Genomic DNA, 14,512 nt, shown 5'->3' with positions numbered 1-14,512 from the left:
AAAATGAAGAAATACATGTTGTTTTCTTATATTAAAAAAGCTACATTACTCCGCATTATATTATTATTATTATTATTCATCTTTATCAAACCTGTCAACTGCAGTACACTCCAGAAGATCCAGAAGGCGGCGCCGCTGCGCATGTAGTTGTATCTGTGAACTCGCAGAAGCTGCACGCCCACGTCTTGGGCTCGAGCGCGTTGAGAGTGGGACTTCCGCGAGTGCGTTTCTCCCGCAGTTGCGCGCAGAAATGTCGGGATGCAGGCTGATGACAGCCGTGAGAGTAAGTGAGTTTGGAGCTCCGTCGGTGCTCCGACTCTGCTCGGATGTGGCGGCACCACAGCCCGGACACAGACAGGTGAGGAAGACGAGTAGATCAAAACCACCCAGTCTACAGGGGGAAGTTCAGCCAGAGTAAAAACTAACAAACAACTGCAATAACTGTCCTTATTGTGTAAGAGCAGTGTCGGGAAGCTTACCGACAATATATTTGGATGTAAAACCAATTGCTATCACTAATATTTTGATGACTGTCATTTTTATTACATACATAATTCTCAAACTGTACATTGTTTTAGTTGCGTAACTTGTGTAAGTCCAAAGTGCGGTCAGGTGAGGCAGGTGAAGGGTCATCAAAGTAAAAAAACAAATACTGATAGAAATATAATTTCTGTATTATTCCAATCATTTTTAAAATCAAAAATTGCTGAATTTGCGCATGCCCTGTTCAACGCGAGGAGACGCGAGCCGATGTGAGGTCCTGGGACAGGGATGTCGTACGTATATTGTAAAGCCCTCTGAGGCAAATTTGTGATTTAAACTGAAATTAAACTGAATGGAATTGTGCCTCATCTCAGATTGCGCAATCCCTCACAAACTGGGTTGATCCCGTGCCTTTAGCTTTCTCATTGTTTGTCACCACTGCAATATTTGTAGACACTTTTATGTCCTTTCTTACCATAGAACAGGTAGTGTATTTCACCTATTTAGTCCTGCTGATCGGACAAACACGCAGAGGGTAGGCAAACAGTACCTCTGTACCGCACTGGTCCGGTTTATGCCTGTTCTGACGTTGCTCTTCTTCGACACTTATTCTACGCTTCTCTTGTTCTTCGGCTTATATTTTGCTTTGGCCGCTAAAATGGACGACTACATATCAAAGCTTCAACATTTCTCCGAACTGGACTTTGAATCCAAGCGAGAGGTGATACATAACGGGAGACCAACGCCGAGGCTCACCGCGTTGGTTCAAATGACCGGGCCGAAGATCACTCGCTCTTTCCAGACGGAGTGGTACACGGGCACAGACTGGCTGTGCGGCTGCGCGGCCACAAACCGCCTCTTCTGCTTCCCCTGCCTGTTGTTCTCGACGTGCCACAACGTCTGGACTCAATCCGGCTTCTGCGACTTGAAGAACCTCCCGAGGAGCCTCGGCAAACACGAGCTGTCGACCACTCACATACAAAGCCAAATTGCTCTGAAAACCTTCGGAGACCCAACGATAGAAGTGGCTCTGGACGAGCAGCGGAGACTGTACGTCAGCGTCCACAACGAGAAGGTGAAGGAGAACCGAGAGCTTCTGAAAGACCTCATTAACGCCACCTGATTCCTCGCCAAACAGGAGCTGGCGTTTGTTGGGAGCGACGAGGGCTCGACTGCTAATCGAGGCAACTACGTAGAGCTATTGCACACGTTGGCGGAGAAAGATGAACGATTAGCGCGACACCTGGAGACGTCCGCTGTGTTCTCCGGTTCGTTGAACGGAATGCGGAGCGATTTGATTGAAGCGGTCGGTGAAGTGATTAGAAATGACATACAGAAAGAGATTAATGCGGCCTCGTTTGTTGCCGTCGAGGTAGGCGAGACGACGGGGCTCATCGCCAGAGCCCAGCTCTCTGTGGTTCTGCGCTATGTGGTTAAAAGTGACGTCAGGGAGGCGTTTCTGGGATTTGATGACGTAAGCGACGACAGAGGAGCCCCGGCTTTAGCCGAGCACGTCTTGGGACTGTTGGAGAAATACAAGTGTGTCGAAAAGCTGGTGGCTTACACTTATGACGTAGCAGCTGTGACGCCATCGGAGCTCCTGCGCTCGTCTAAACGCGTGCCCGAGTGTAGAGCTTTCTTTAAAACGGTTGAGGGACTGGCGGCGTTTTTCAGCCAGTCCACGAAGCGCATCGACTTATTGGATGACGTCGTGAGGCAACGGTCACCAAAAGCGGCGCCCGCGAGATGGAGCCGAGGTTCCAGGGTGCTGCAGACGATAAGCGCGCACCAGTCCGATCTGTGCGCCGCGTTCCGGGTTATGAGCGAACAGCCAGACCATTGGGACTTGACACCCTTATGATGGCCGCCGGGTATGAGCGCTGGCTGTTAAACACATCAACGTGTTTCTTCTTGATGGCATATGAGGACATTTCCAGTGAAACCAATGCCCTCTTTAGATTCCTGCAAAACAAAGTGATGGACTTGGATTTTGCCACGCACGGATCCGCGAGGCGATCGGCTTCATGGCACACCAGAAGCAGGACTACATGAGGTTTGAGCAGAGATGCGCCACGCTGGGAACGACCAATGGGGTCCGAGGTCAGAAGGCAGCCGGACTCCGAGATGAGAGGGAACTCACGTTTTATAGCATCCTGGACAATATCAGTGTTCAACTGAAAGCCAGATTTGATCATTTCGTTGAGCTGGCGTTCCTTGGTTTGGTCGATTGTAAAAAATGGAACGAATTATCACGACACTTTGATGAAACTGCAGAGCCTGTCGAAATACGACAGGTTCTTCGACTTCGTCCGGCTAAAGGCTGACCTCATCGGACTCTACAGCTCACAGACGGTGAGGGATGAATGCAAGTCCCATGGAGAGCTCCTCCGCTTCTTGGTTCAGAAGGATCTGATGCGGACTGTTCCTGAGGCGACCAAGTTACTTGAGCTGGTCGCGCTCACTCTACCGGCTTCTGCAGTGTCGGTGGAAAGCTCATTCTCTGCTCTGAAAAGACTCCAAACATACAGTCTGTTATGTGCAGCTTGAAACACAGGACCCAAACGCCGTCAACGATGGAAAAGCAACTTTTATTGCTAAACAGGATTCCAAAACAGGGTTCCAAAACAGTCTTACACACAAGATCTTCCACGATCTAGACAAGACGAACCGACAAAGGGGAATGACATGAACAGGACTTAAATACAGAGGGCTGGTGCAGGTGATTGGACACAGGAGGAAACAATCAGGAACAGGGCAGACAATCACAGGGACAGGAAGTGAAGAGAAACAGAGGACACGAGAGACAAGGACTTCAAAATAAGACAGGAAACACGAAACAACACTACAGATCCTGACATAACCCCCCCCTCAAGGGGCGGATTCCAGACGACCCAACACAGTCCCCCAGGGTGGGTGGAGGGGAGCCGGAGGCGGGACCAAAAGCCTGGCAGAAGAAGTCCGGGGGACGGGCCGGAGGACGACCACCAGGAGGACTGAAGGGCTCCGGGGGACGGGCAGGAGGATGGCCACCAGGCACATAGACCTGCTCCGGGGAACGGGCAGAAGGGCGACCACCAGGCGGACGGGCTGAAGGACTGCCACCAGGCAGATAGACCTGCTCCGGGGGACGGGCAGAAGGGCGACCACCAGGTGAACAGAAGGGCTCTGGGGGACGGGCTGAAGGACGGCCACCAGGCGGACGGAAGGGCTCCGGGGGACGGGCAGAAGGATGGCCACCAGGCACATAGACCTGCTCCGGGGGACGGGCAGAAGGACGGTCACCAGACGGACAGACGGACTCCGGAAAACCGGGCTCAGGGGAACCGGGCTCTGGAGCCGTAGGTCGTGTCAAAGGAAGCGGCCAGGGTGGCGACCGAACACAGGGAGCCTGAGTCGGCCGGGGCGGCGACGTGACCCGGGGAACTGGGGTCTGCCGGGGCGGCGACGTGACCCGGGGAATCGGGGTCTGCCGGGGCGGCGACAGGACAAGGGGAGCCGGGGACGGCCGGGGCGGCGACGGGACACAAGGAGCCGGGGTCGGCCGGGGCGCCGACGGGACACGAGGAGCTGGGATCGGCCGGGGCGCCGACGGGACACGAGGAGCTGGGGTCGGCCGGGGCGCCGACGGGACACGAGGAGCTGGGGTCGGCCGGGGCGCCGACGGGACACGAGGAGCTGGGGTCGGCCGGGGCGCCGACGGGACACGAGGAGCTGGGGTCGGCCGGGGCGCCGACGGGACACGAGGAGCTGGGATCGGCCGGGGCGCCGACGGGACACGGGGAGCTGGGATCGGCCGGGGCGCCGACGGGACACGGGGAGCTGGAGTCGGCCGGGGCGACGACGGGACAGCAGGAGCTGGGGTCGGCCGGGGCGCCGACGGGACACGAGGAGCGGGGGTCGGCCGAGGCGCCGACGGGACACGAGGAGCGGGGGTCGGCCGAGGCGCCGACGGGACACGAGGAGCGGGGGTCGGCCGGGGCGCCGACAGGACACGAGGAGCGGGGGTCGGCCGGGGCGCCGACAGGACACGAGGAGCTGGGGTCGGCCGGGGCGCCGACAGAACACAGGGAGCTGGGGTCGGCCGGGGCGCCGACGGGACACGAGGAGCTGGGATCGGCCGGGGCGCCGACAGGACACGAGGAGCGGGGGTCGGCCGGGGCGCCGACAGGACACGGGGAGCTGGAGTCGGCCGGGGCGCCGACAGGACACGAGGAGCTGGGATTGGCCGAGGCGCCGACGGGACATGGGGAGCTGGAGTCGGCCGGGGCGACGACGGGACACGGGGAGCTGGACTCGGCTGGGGCGCCGACGGAACACGGAACTGCGGCGTGGACTGTGGCGCAGCGTCGGCAGGAACCGGCATTGACTGCGGCGCAGCGTCTGCAGGAACCGGCGTAGACTGCGGCCGAAGCAGGACCATGTCTAACGCTCGGAGGGACTCCATCATGTCCCGGAAAGCGTCCTGGGATAAGGCAAAGGAAGCAAGGGCCGGCCGGAAGTCCAATAGGTCCCAGGAAGTTGGGGTTGGCCGGAACACGGAGGCGGCAACAGGAACGGGCGAGGGCTGCAGCACGGAGGCGACTGCGGGAACCGGAGTAGTCTGCGGCACAGAGGCGGCAGCCGGAACCCTCCAACGACGCGGTCCAGAGGTTTGCGCCCCCCACTCTGGGGCTGGGCCTGCGTGACCTCTGCCACTGGGGCTACGAGCCCAACGGGTCCCGTTGAAGGGGTCTGGTGCCGAGACCCTATGGGGGTTGTAGTTCCCCTTCTGCAGGCTACGAGGGCCCCCATAGGCCAAGCGGGTTCCTTCGAATGGGTTTGGTGCCGAGACCCTATGGGGGTTGTAGTTCCCCTTCTGGAGGCTACGAGGGCCCCCATAGGCCAAGCGGGTCCCTTCGAAGGGGTTGTAGGCTGGGTCCATCTTTGGTCGGTTCGTTCTGTTATGTGCAGCTTGAAACACAGGACCCAAACGCCGTCAACGATGGAAAAGCAACTTTTATTGCTAAACAGGATTCCAAAACAGGGTTCCAAAACAGTCTTACACACAAGATCTTCCACGATCTAGACAAGACGAACCGACAAAGGGGAATGACATGAACAGGACTTAAATACAGAGGGCTGGTGCAGGTGATTGGACACAGGAGGAAACAATCAGGAACAGGGCAGACAATCACAGGGACAGGAAGTGAAGAGAAACAGAGGACACGAGAGACAAGGACTTCAAAATAAGACAGGAAACACGAAACAACACTACAGATCCTGACACAGTCTGAATCAGACTGACCAAGGACGACTTCCATCCCTGGCAATAGTCTCCATTGAGATGGAGAGACTTTTAAAAGAAGACAAAAACTTTTACAGCAAAGTTACAGATGTTTTTGTCCAGAAGGATGGACGAATGGACTTTATTTACAAGTAAAGGTAGGACCATGCATACACTGCATTAGGCTGTGTGGCCTACTTGTATTGCATGAGTATGAATTGTGGAATTGCTATGCGCGCACAAGTGCGTGTGTGTCTATTTGTAAAGTCAGTTCTTCACCAGCCACAAACCTCACCGCACGTCACTGTATAAGTGACATAACAGTACAGCTCCTAGGCCCTTTAAAAGCCCAGTGCTATTGTAAAGCGGACTGAACGTTAAACCCCAGAAACCAATCACCAACTTAGTCTTTACGTGCAAAACACAGGCCCAACTTTCCTGATAAGTCCTTTTAATCTGGTGCTGGCCTAGTAGACCGGGCTTCACCTTTTTGAAAGATAATAATGGATAAACATGGTTACTAATGTACATTTGTGTTGGGGTTTATCGTCCACAGAATGGCAATCAAAGTGTCAAAATTGTTTAAAAGCAATTCATATTAGATATTGTTATCTATAAGGATTACATTGAGCTGCTGAGCAATTGAACTGGGAAAACATGTATCATGTGGTGTGCTTGACATTTTTCTCTTGATATCTAGTGTCCCCATCATCACCCTTCCACAGCTCTAGTCACAATGTCTCTCTCTGCCACAGGTCCTGATCCGTGTCCATGCCTGTGGAGTGAACCCCGTGGAAACGTACATCCGGGCTGGGACGTACGCCCGTAAGCCCCCCCTGCCGTACACACCGGGCACAGACGTAGCTGGAGTGGTGGAATCGGTTGGAGAAGGTGTGACCGCATTAAAGGTCTGAGTAAAAAATAAAACCAATAGAAATGTCCAATCAATCAGACAGACAGCGAGTGTGAATACTGACAGTGGCAGGCGTCAGTTATCGGCAAGAGAACGACACTGGCATGTTAGTTTAAATGTATTTTGCACTTTTTCAAGTAGGGAATTTTAAATGTGCAATTGTTGAATAAAGAATTATAAAAAAAGAAGCTGCCAAGCTGAGTAGACGGAGCCACATTTCCTGGGAACACCCATTGGTACATCTTAATAACCAGTTTTATGATCATAGTATGGATTGTAGTTCAGTCAGAGGAGCTGCGGCATTTCTTTTTTCAATACCTAAGTGTACAGATAGATAATGTGGCCCTTTTTATACTCAATTACAATATATAATACTGCTATACTATAATGAATATTGTTTTACTAAAAGCAACACAATTGCAGTCTTTACTAATTATTGGTCTACTTTAATAGTCATAGATAATCAGCTGCAGTAATGAATGACATGTTTTTCACTTTTTCGTGGCATCTGCTGTGACAACTGACACGTGTTTATGCCTAAATGTTAGAATTAGTTTTTCTTAATATAAGTCTGATAATCTCTCCACTTGTCCTCTTCTTATATATAGTTGGGTGTCAGTGGGTGCCAATAGTTGTAACGGGTGCCACCACTAGTCAGAGCAGTGACTTAAAATCACAACTTCCACTGACATTGTATCAAACTGCTTTTTTTTTTTTATTGATGACTGCAATGTCATTTTTCTAAATATCTTAATTTCATTCTGTCAGCTCTTACATCTAGTGGCACTCCTGTGATAACTATTGGCACTGGCAGCTCGTGGCACAGGATGACACCCAACTAAATTATTTTATTCTGAAAGCTGACAACAAACAAGCTTATCCACGGTTTCAATACTTTGACAGAATGCAACTGCAGTAAATCCATTCCCCTGTGTGTCCTCCAGGCAGGAGACCGGGTGTTCACCATGGCGACAGAGACCGGAGGTTATGCAGAGTTCACCGTGGCAGCCGACCAGTGTGTCCACAAGCTGCACGACGCGTTAACCTTCCCCCAGGGTGCAGCCGTGGGGATCCCTTACTTCACCGCCTACAGGGCTCTGGTTCACAAGTAAGACCACAGCTCTCAACCTGCATTCTTTCACATCACTTGGGCCATAACATCAAAACAACTCCCCCAAGTGGGGAAAAAGATCAATTAATGTAGCGTTAAATGAGATTGCATGTGTTTTTTAAAATGTTGCTGCCACCAACTCCAGCACAAGTGCACTGAAAGTTACTTCGTAAGGAATTCCCTTTTTAAAGTGGTTGTATAAGTTATGTGCACTGTGATTCAGTGTTTTAAGTTGGAACCATCTTCCACTAGAACATGAAAATGCTGAAAAACAACAAACACACCATTTTCTCCTGTTTGAGTAATGCGTGTTTAAAAGCATGGACTGTATGTAAGGAGGGGACGTCGTCACCGTGATGTCACCCGTTTGTTTGTGGACTGCAGTCCTGAAGCCTTGAGCGTAGCATTTAGCCGTCGCCATCTTTGTTTTTTTGAAACCACAAGTGACACAAGAAGGTGACCAAATAAACACTAAATGAGATTTTTTTGATGACCAAAATGTTACAATTTACTTTCATGATCTAAAAACACACTGTGAAAGGGTTAAACTAGTAAGATGAAAACACAGACAGCCGACTTGTCAATCACCTTGTAGCCCCGCCCTAATGCATACCCTGCTTTATGGTCCGTTTGACTCTGTAAATGGACCACAATTTACTAAATGAACATCATGCTGTATTGAAGAAGACTTGAAACTAGAGATTGAGACCATAAACTCAAGTTTACTGAGGGAATAAATCAAGAGAAGTAGAGTCATTTTATATATACTTCTATACAACCAGAGGAGTCGCCCCCTGGTGGTCAGTAGAGAGAAGGCATGTTGGCATTGGCTTGAATTTTCAGTGGTTGCTGCCTAGTTAAAAACTAGTATACAGCTCCTCTTTTACCAAATTGTTAAGCCTTTTTTTTTTTCTTCATGAAAATAACGATCTGTATTTGTGAAGCATTTTTTAATGGTATTTGTTTACAACATGACAAATCTATAGAACAACACACGACTGGGCCTTTTAAACAAGCCAGTTAATCGCAGGTGTTATGACAAAAGTGTGATTTAACTGAGGTTGTGTGTTGCAGAGCCCACGCTAAAGCTGGAGAGACCGTCCTCATCCATGGAGCCAGTGGAGGGGTGCCATTTTTGTTTATTTTCTAATTTTATACACACACATACATATATATATATATATACAGGACTGTCTCAGAAAATGAGAATATTGTGATAAAGTTCTTTATTTTCTGTAATGCAATTAAAAAAACAAAAATGTCATGCATTCTGGATTCATTACAAATCAACTGAAATATTGCAAGCCTTTTATTCTTTTAATATTGCTGATTATGGCTTACAGCTTAAGAAAACTCAAATATCCTATCTCTAAATATTAGAATATTTCCTCAGACCAAGTAAAAAAAAAAAGATTTATAACAGCAAAACAAAATTAAACATTTGAAAATGTCCATTAATGCACTCAGTACTTGGTTGGGAATCCTTTTGCACGGATTACTGCATCAATGCGGCGTGGCATGGAGGCAATCAGCCTGTGGCATTGCTGAGGTGTTATGGATGCCCAGGATGCTTCAATAGCGGCCTTTAGCTCATTTGCATTGTTGGGTCTGGTGTCTTTCAGCTTCCTCTTCACAATACCCCACACATTCTCTATGGGGTTCAGGTCAAGGGAATTGGCAGGCCAATCGAGGACAGTAATGCCATGTTCAGTACACCAGTTACTGGTGGTTCTGGCACTGTGGGCAGGTGCCAGATCATGCTGGAAAATGAAATCCTCATCTCCATAGAGTTTTTCAGCAGACGGAAGCATGTAGTGCTCTAAAATCTCTTGGTACACAGCTGCATTTACTCTGGACTTGATGAAACACAGTGGACCAACACCAGCAGCTGACATGGCTCCCCAAACCATCACTGACTGTGGGAACTTCACACTGGATTCTGTGAACAGCTTGCTCTTTGAGAAATTTCTTTTTGTGTCTTACCCTCCTGATGGAGGGTGTCAATGATGGTCCTCTGGACAGCAGTCAGATCAGCAGTCTTCCCCATACTTGTGATTTTGTTTACTGAACCAAGCTGAGTGTTTTTCAAGGCTCAGGAAACCCTTGCAGGTGTTTCGAGTAAATTAGACGATTCAAGTGATTAGTTGAATACCCTACTAGTATACTTTTTCATGATATTCTAATATTTAGAGATAGGATATTTGAGTTTTCTTAAGCTGTAAGCCATAATCAGCAATATTAAAAGAATAAAAGGCTTGCAATATTTCAGTTGATTTGTAATGAATCCAGAATGCATGACATTTTTGATTTTTAATTGCATTACAGAAAATAAAGAAAATAAAGAACTTCATCACAATATTCTAATTTTCTGAGACAGTCCTGTGTGTGTGTGTATATATATATATATATATATATTTTTTTTCTCAAATATAAATGGTTTCCACATCCTCATTGCATGTACATGTTTGCGCACATGTTTAGGTTGGTGTGGCAGCGTGCCAGTTGTCCCGTGCTCTGGGTCTCAAGGTGTTTGGGACGGCAGGGACACCGGAGGGACTGAAGCTGGCCCTCAGCAATGGAGCTCACCTGGCCTTTAATCACAGTGAAGAGGGCTACACAGGCAAAATCATGGTACGCACACACACCGCATTTAAACATTTTATTCTTCGTTTCTTGAAGAAAAAGCTTTGATTGGTTCTGTCGGGTGTTTTAGTGGTTAGAGGAATATTGTGTTCGTGTTTTTTTTCTAGGAAGCTACAGAGGACAGAGGCATCGACGTGATAGTGGAGATGCTGTCAAACGTTAACCTCAGTAAAGACCTCCAGATGTTGGCCATGGGAGGACGGGTTACGGTCAGTAGCACAGACGTCCAGGGGCCGTATCCTCAAAGGATCTCCTCTCATAAATGGCACTAAAAGTTCCTAAGAAACAGTTTCCTCTTAAAAGGACACTCCAAAATAAAAGAAATCCATATTTTCTTTCTCTTGCCTATGGTATCAGGCTAGATGGTTTTGGTGTGAGTGGTCTCGTTTTGACGATATCGGCCGTAGAGACACCCAAATAATCCAGATCAATAAATTGCACTTAAGTTAAGAGGTAAAATTAGTACTTTGGATTTTTTGGGTGAAAGGTCCCTTTAAGATCAGCCCAGAAATGCATATACTTTTACTAAGGAACTGAGAAACCGTTTAAGCTAAAAGAAGGGGTGGGGTTAACCCGGTTTCAACGAATGACATCATGTTTTATGAATACTATGTCCAAAGTGATTGGTTGACAGTGGCAGTGATTGAGAGTGGGAGCAAGGAACAAATGAGATTAATTCAAACGTAGACTCTGAAGTCCTCTACACTTCATCCAACTTCCCTCAGAATGAGGAGCTACTTTTAGCGCTAAAATGCCTTGTGAATTACTCTCAGACCAAAAAGTTAGGGCTGACGCAGACTTTATTTTTCCACCAGTTAGGAGCTACTTTACTGTTACCTTTAGCCCAAGGATGTTTTTTAATACGACCCCTAGATTTCTAAAGCTCTGTAGCATCACAGCTCGGCCACACTGCCTAGAGGGGAAGCTGTATCCCAGTGTAGCTCGTTGCAGGACATCACTTCATACATCTCTCTTTCTCCTTTATTCTAGATCGTTGGCTCCAGAGGCTCTGTAGAGATCAACCCCAGAGACACCATGGCGAAGGAGAGCAGCATCATAGGAGTGGTCCTGTCCTTCGCTACGCTGGTATGAAGCAGTGGCATCACACAAGCCGTCCTGATGCAATGCTCCAGATTGTTAAAATACATGTTTTGTACATTTTATCCCTCCCTCCTCTCACAGGAGGATAACAAGGAGTGTGCGGCACTACTCTACGCGGGGATGGAAGCTGGTTGGCTGCGTCCGGTCGTGGGCTCCCAGTATCCGCTCGCCGAGGCTGCCCAGGCTCACCATGACATCATTGAGTGTCCCGGGGCTGCTGGAAAGAAGGTCCTAATCATTTGATGATGTGATCATAGCATAAATAATAGGGGAAAGAAAGAGGAAAGAGTCTTGCAAGCAAACAAAGGTTAATACAAATAAATAAAATAATAAAGACATGTTGGAATCTTTTTGTGATCCTAATCAAGCACATTGACATTTGGGTAAGAGGAAGTAATAGAAAGGACTAAAAAGGTTCATATCTGAGAGGAGTCAAACAAGACATCTGGGCTTCTCAGGTGACAGCCGGCTCTACTGAGCATGCTCCAGAGGGCCCGGTAACTTAAGCTAGACACACACTGTATCTGCTTCAGCGCTGTGGCAACCGGTAAATAATGTCGCTCCCAGTTTAAGTCTCCCTCCAGCCCACTGTGCCAGGGTTCGTCAGATCATTCTTATGGATTATTACGGCAATGGAGTGTACCGTGTCACCAGGTGAGCACTTTGTATTGGGTTTTTTAATGACCCTGCACTATGATCGGTATTTCTCTGGTTTAGGAGTAAACAGCAGATGTTCAGAAACTAAAGCTGAAAGCAAATCAAGAAAACAGGTCCTCATGTTCTGGTGCTTTCTTGTTTATTGTGGGGATTGTTAGTCAGCTGTGCGTTTATCTTGCTCCTCTATTGAAATATGTGGCACTCGCTTGCTGGGGATCAGTCAAATAGGATGAGGTTATAGTTTTTGATTGGGCATAAGAGAAAAGAAATACATACGAATAAACATTTCAATTTAATGTCCAATGAGACATACTAATGGAATGGTTTTCGTGAGTCAGGATTTCTAAGGTCAGACATCTAGTGTAAACCAGGGCTGGACTCACTCGCTCTTCTTGGCATGACCCGCCCTGCGTAGCTCGTTGAGGCAAAGACAATTGGTTAAAGTGAGGCATTGAGTAGTTAGGGTCAGGATAGAGCCCTTTGGTAGGGGATAGGACCAGAACAAATCAGGTCACCAGTACCTTGGCGAGCATGGACCCCTGGCCAATCCTAGCGCTTGAATGCTGCACAAGGTGGGTCTTGCCTAGAAGAAGACCAGTGGGATCCCTTATAACGGGCCAAAGACACACCACGGCCCATGCTACCTGATCTCTTGCTACACAGCCTTGGAGGAGCAAACACAAGGTTAGAAGTGTTGAGCTTAAAGCTAAAGGCTTCACAAGCAAAATGCCTGAGAGAAACATGCAACGATGGCAAAGAGGTGCAAAACAACTGCAAAGACACGAAACGACCACAAAGACATGCAAAATGTCCACATTTGATTCAATAACATTTTCAAAATGATTACTTGAAATGCTGAATCACTTCGTACTGCAGGTTTAGGGGCAGCTGTATGTGACTTCACGTGTTGTTTTCTACAGCGACACTTTAGATGAAATTGCTGAAAGTCTGTAGGCACATAAAACCATCATGCTCTGCTCTCTGGTCATGTTCACATTCTGTCCATCCACTCTGGTTTGTGGATTTAATGAAAACATTTGCTACTGTTGTGGAGTAACTCGTATTTGCTCACCAGAGGTAAGTCCATTAGGAAAAGAGCTTTAGCAGAAACATGATAGGCCTCATTCTGCTACAAAGTCTGGCTGTCATCCATCAGTCTGCTTACTCCCCCCACTACACACACGTCAGTTCATTGACAACACGTGTATCCCTGTTTGTTTGCCTAGCAACTAACAGTGTACACACGTGACAATGGAGGTTTACAGACTTTGCTCCAAGGACACGCTGAGGTCTCTGATAGGGCTCCAGAAGGCCCCCAGCAATCTGAGTTCAAGTACATTTCTCTTTAATCTTTACAAACTAATGACATCACAATTTGCTCCTGTCAATCTTTAGCCAAGACCATTTAGTATGACATTTACTTTTAGCAAAGCATGGAACATTTAAATGTATGCTCTTTAGAATAAAAATACCACTGCTGGGATCCATTGCTTTTCATAAACAGTATGACACAAGCATTTTGTACGGAAAGCCGAAAAGCACTGATGTTGTGGTTGGAGATGATGATGGTCATGGTGATGAGGGTATTGTTTGTTGCTTTTGATCTATGAACATAGGACATGAACATCGGGCCCTGTGGCGCTGAAGTCTACACTTACCTGCATGGAGCTGAAGAGAAGTGATTATTGTGAAGTTTTCTTTGGCCAATCAGATCATGACTGATGCAGCGGGTTAAAGCTCCATGGAAGAGATGCTACCTCATCACGATGTTACTGTGACACAACATGACCAGTAAGTTCTGTACAAAGTGGATTTCCATCATCAGTTTCATCGCAAACAAATGAGACTGTACAGTACAGGAAGCTAAATGGGAAGTAATATTGTTTAACAGGGACCTGCGTTGAAAGAAGATGAGCTTTTAGTGAGGACAAGTCTTGATGCTGTTTCAAGCCTTACTGTGTGCAAGTTGAGTCAGGCTAAAGTTAATTTGCGGAAAATATTAATTTATCTGCAGGCATTTTCCTGACGTTGCTACTGTCAGTCATCAGAGCCCAGCGTGTGTCCCCTGTCCCATCATGCCCTGCTTCCTGTGTGGTTTGCTCTGAAGATGCCCTCATCTGTCACAGACTGGCTCACATTATCGGTAACACACACACACACACACACACACACCCACACGACCGCATGTGCTTACAGGACTGTACTGTCTGTGTTAACTGCGTGTGTGACCAGATGCTCCAGACACAACCCAGGCACTACTGCTGACAGAAGGCTCCATCGCCACAGTCCAGCCTGCCTCACTGTCTGACCTCAGCAACGTTACAGTCATAGGGCCGTCAGT

At 48.2% G+C, this 14,512-nt stretch overlaps 1 protein-coding gene across 3 annotated transcripts; it reads left to right on the top strand.

The window, feature by feature from the left end:
• Nucleotides 1-151: 151 nt before the first annotated feature.
• On the top strand, nt 152-14,303 carry cryz (crystallin, zeta (quinone reductase)). Of its 3 annotated transcripts, XR_004611346.1 has the most exons (10): nt 153-358; nt 6,502-6,654; nt 7,604-7,767; nt 8,845-8,896; nt 10,252-10,401; nt 10,521-10,622; nt 11,404-11,499; nt 11,596-11,742; nt 13,883-13,962; nt 14,186-14,303. XR_004611346.1 is itself a non-coding variant. In XM_034555789.1 (9 exons), the coding sequence occupies exons 1-9, from the start codon at nt 251-253 to the stop codon at nt 13,851-13,853; spliced, it is 1,038 nt and encodes a 345-aa protein (XP_034411680.1). In that variant the 5' UTR covers nt 152-250; the 3' UTR covers nt 13,854-13,896. The 3 variants fall into 3 exon arrangements, 2 of the variants coding, with proteins under 2 accessions (XP_034411680.1, XP_034411681.1); XM_034555789.1 differs by lacking the exon at nt 14,186-14,303 and having other exon boundaries at nt 152-358; nt 13,788-13,896; XM_034555790.1 differs by lacking the exons at nt 13,883-13,962; nt 14,186-14,303 and having other exon boundaries at nt 11,596-11,852.
• Nucleotides 14,304-14,512: the final 209 nt, after the last annotated feature.

This window comes from Cyclopterus lumpus, chromosome 17, assembly GCF_009769545.1.
Source record: "Cyclopterus lumpus isolate fCycLum1 chromosome 17, fCycLum1.pri, whole genome shotgun sequence".
NCBI classification, from domain to species: domain Eukaryota; kingdom Metazoa; phylum Chordata; class Actinopteri; order Perciformes; family Cyclopteridae; genus Cyclopterus; species Cyclopterus lumpus.
Note: the sequence above shows the minus strand (reverse complement) of the source record. Positions and strands in the feature narration are given on the sequence as shown.

What these genes read in the sequence shown, in the direction of transcription:
- cryz (XM_034555789.1), top strand. Translation starts at nt 251, where the DNA reads ATGTCGGGATGCAGGCTGATGACAGCCGTGAGAGTAAGTGAGTTTGGA. An exon ending in TCCATGGAGCCAGTGGAGGG is followed by an intron (nt 8,897 to 10,251) that starts GTGCCATTTTTG and finishes GCACATGTTTAG; the next exon opens with GTTGGTGTGGCAGCGTGCCA. An exon ending in CCGGGGCTGCTGGAAAGAAG is followed by an intron (nt 11,743 to 13,787) that starts GTCCTAATCATT and finishes CTATGAACATAG; the next exon opens with GACATGAACATCGGGCCCTG.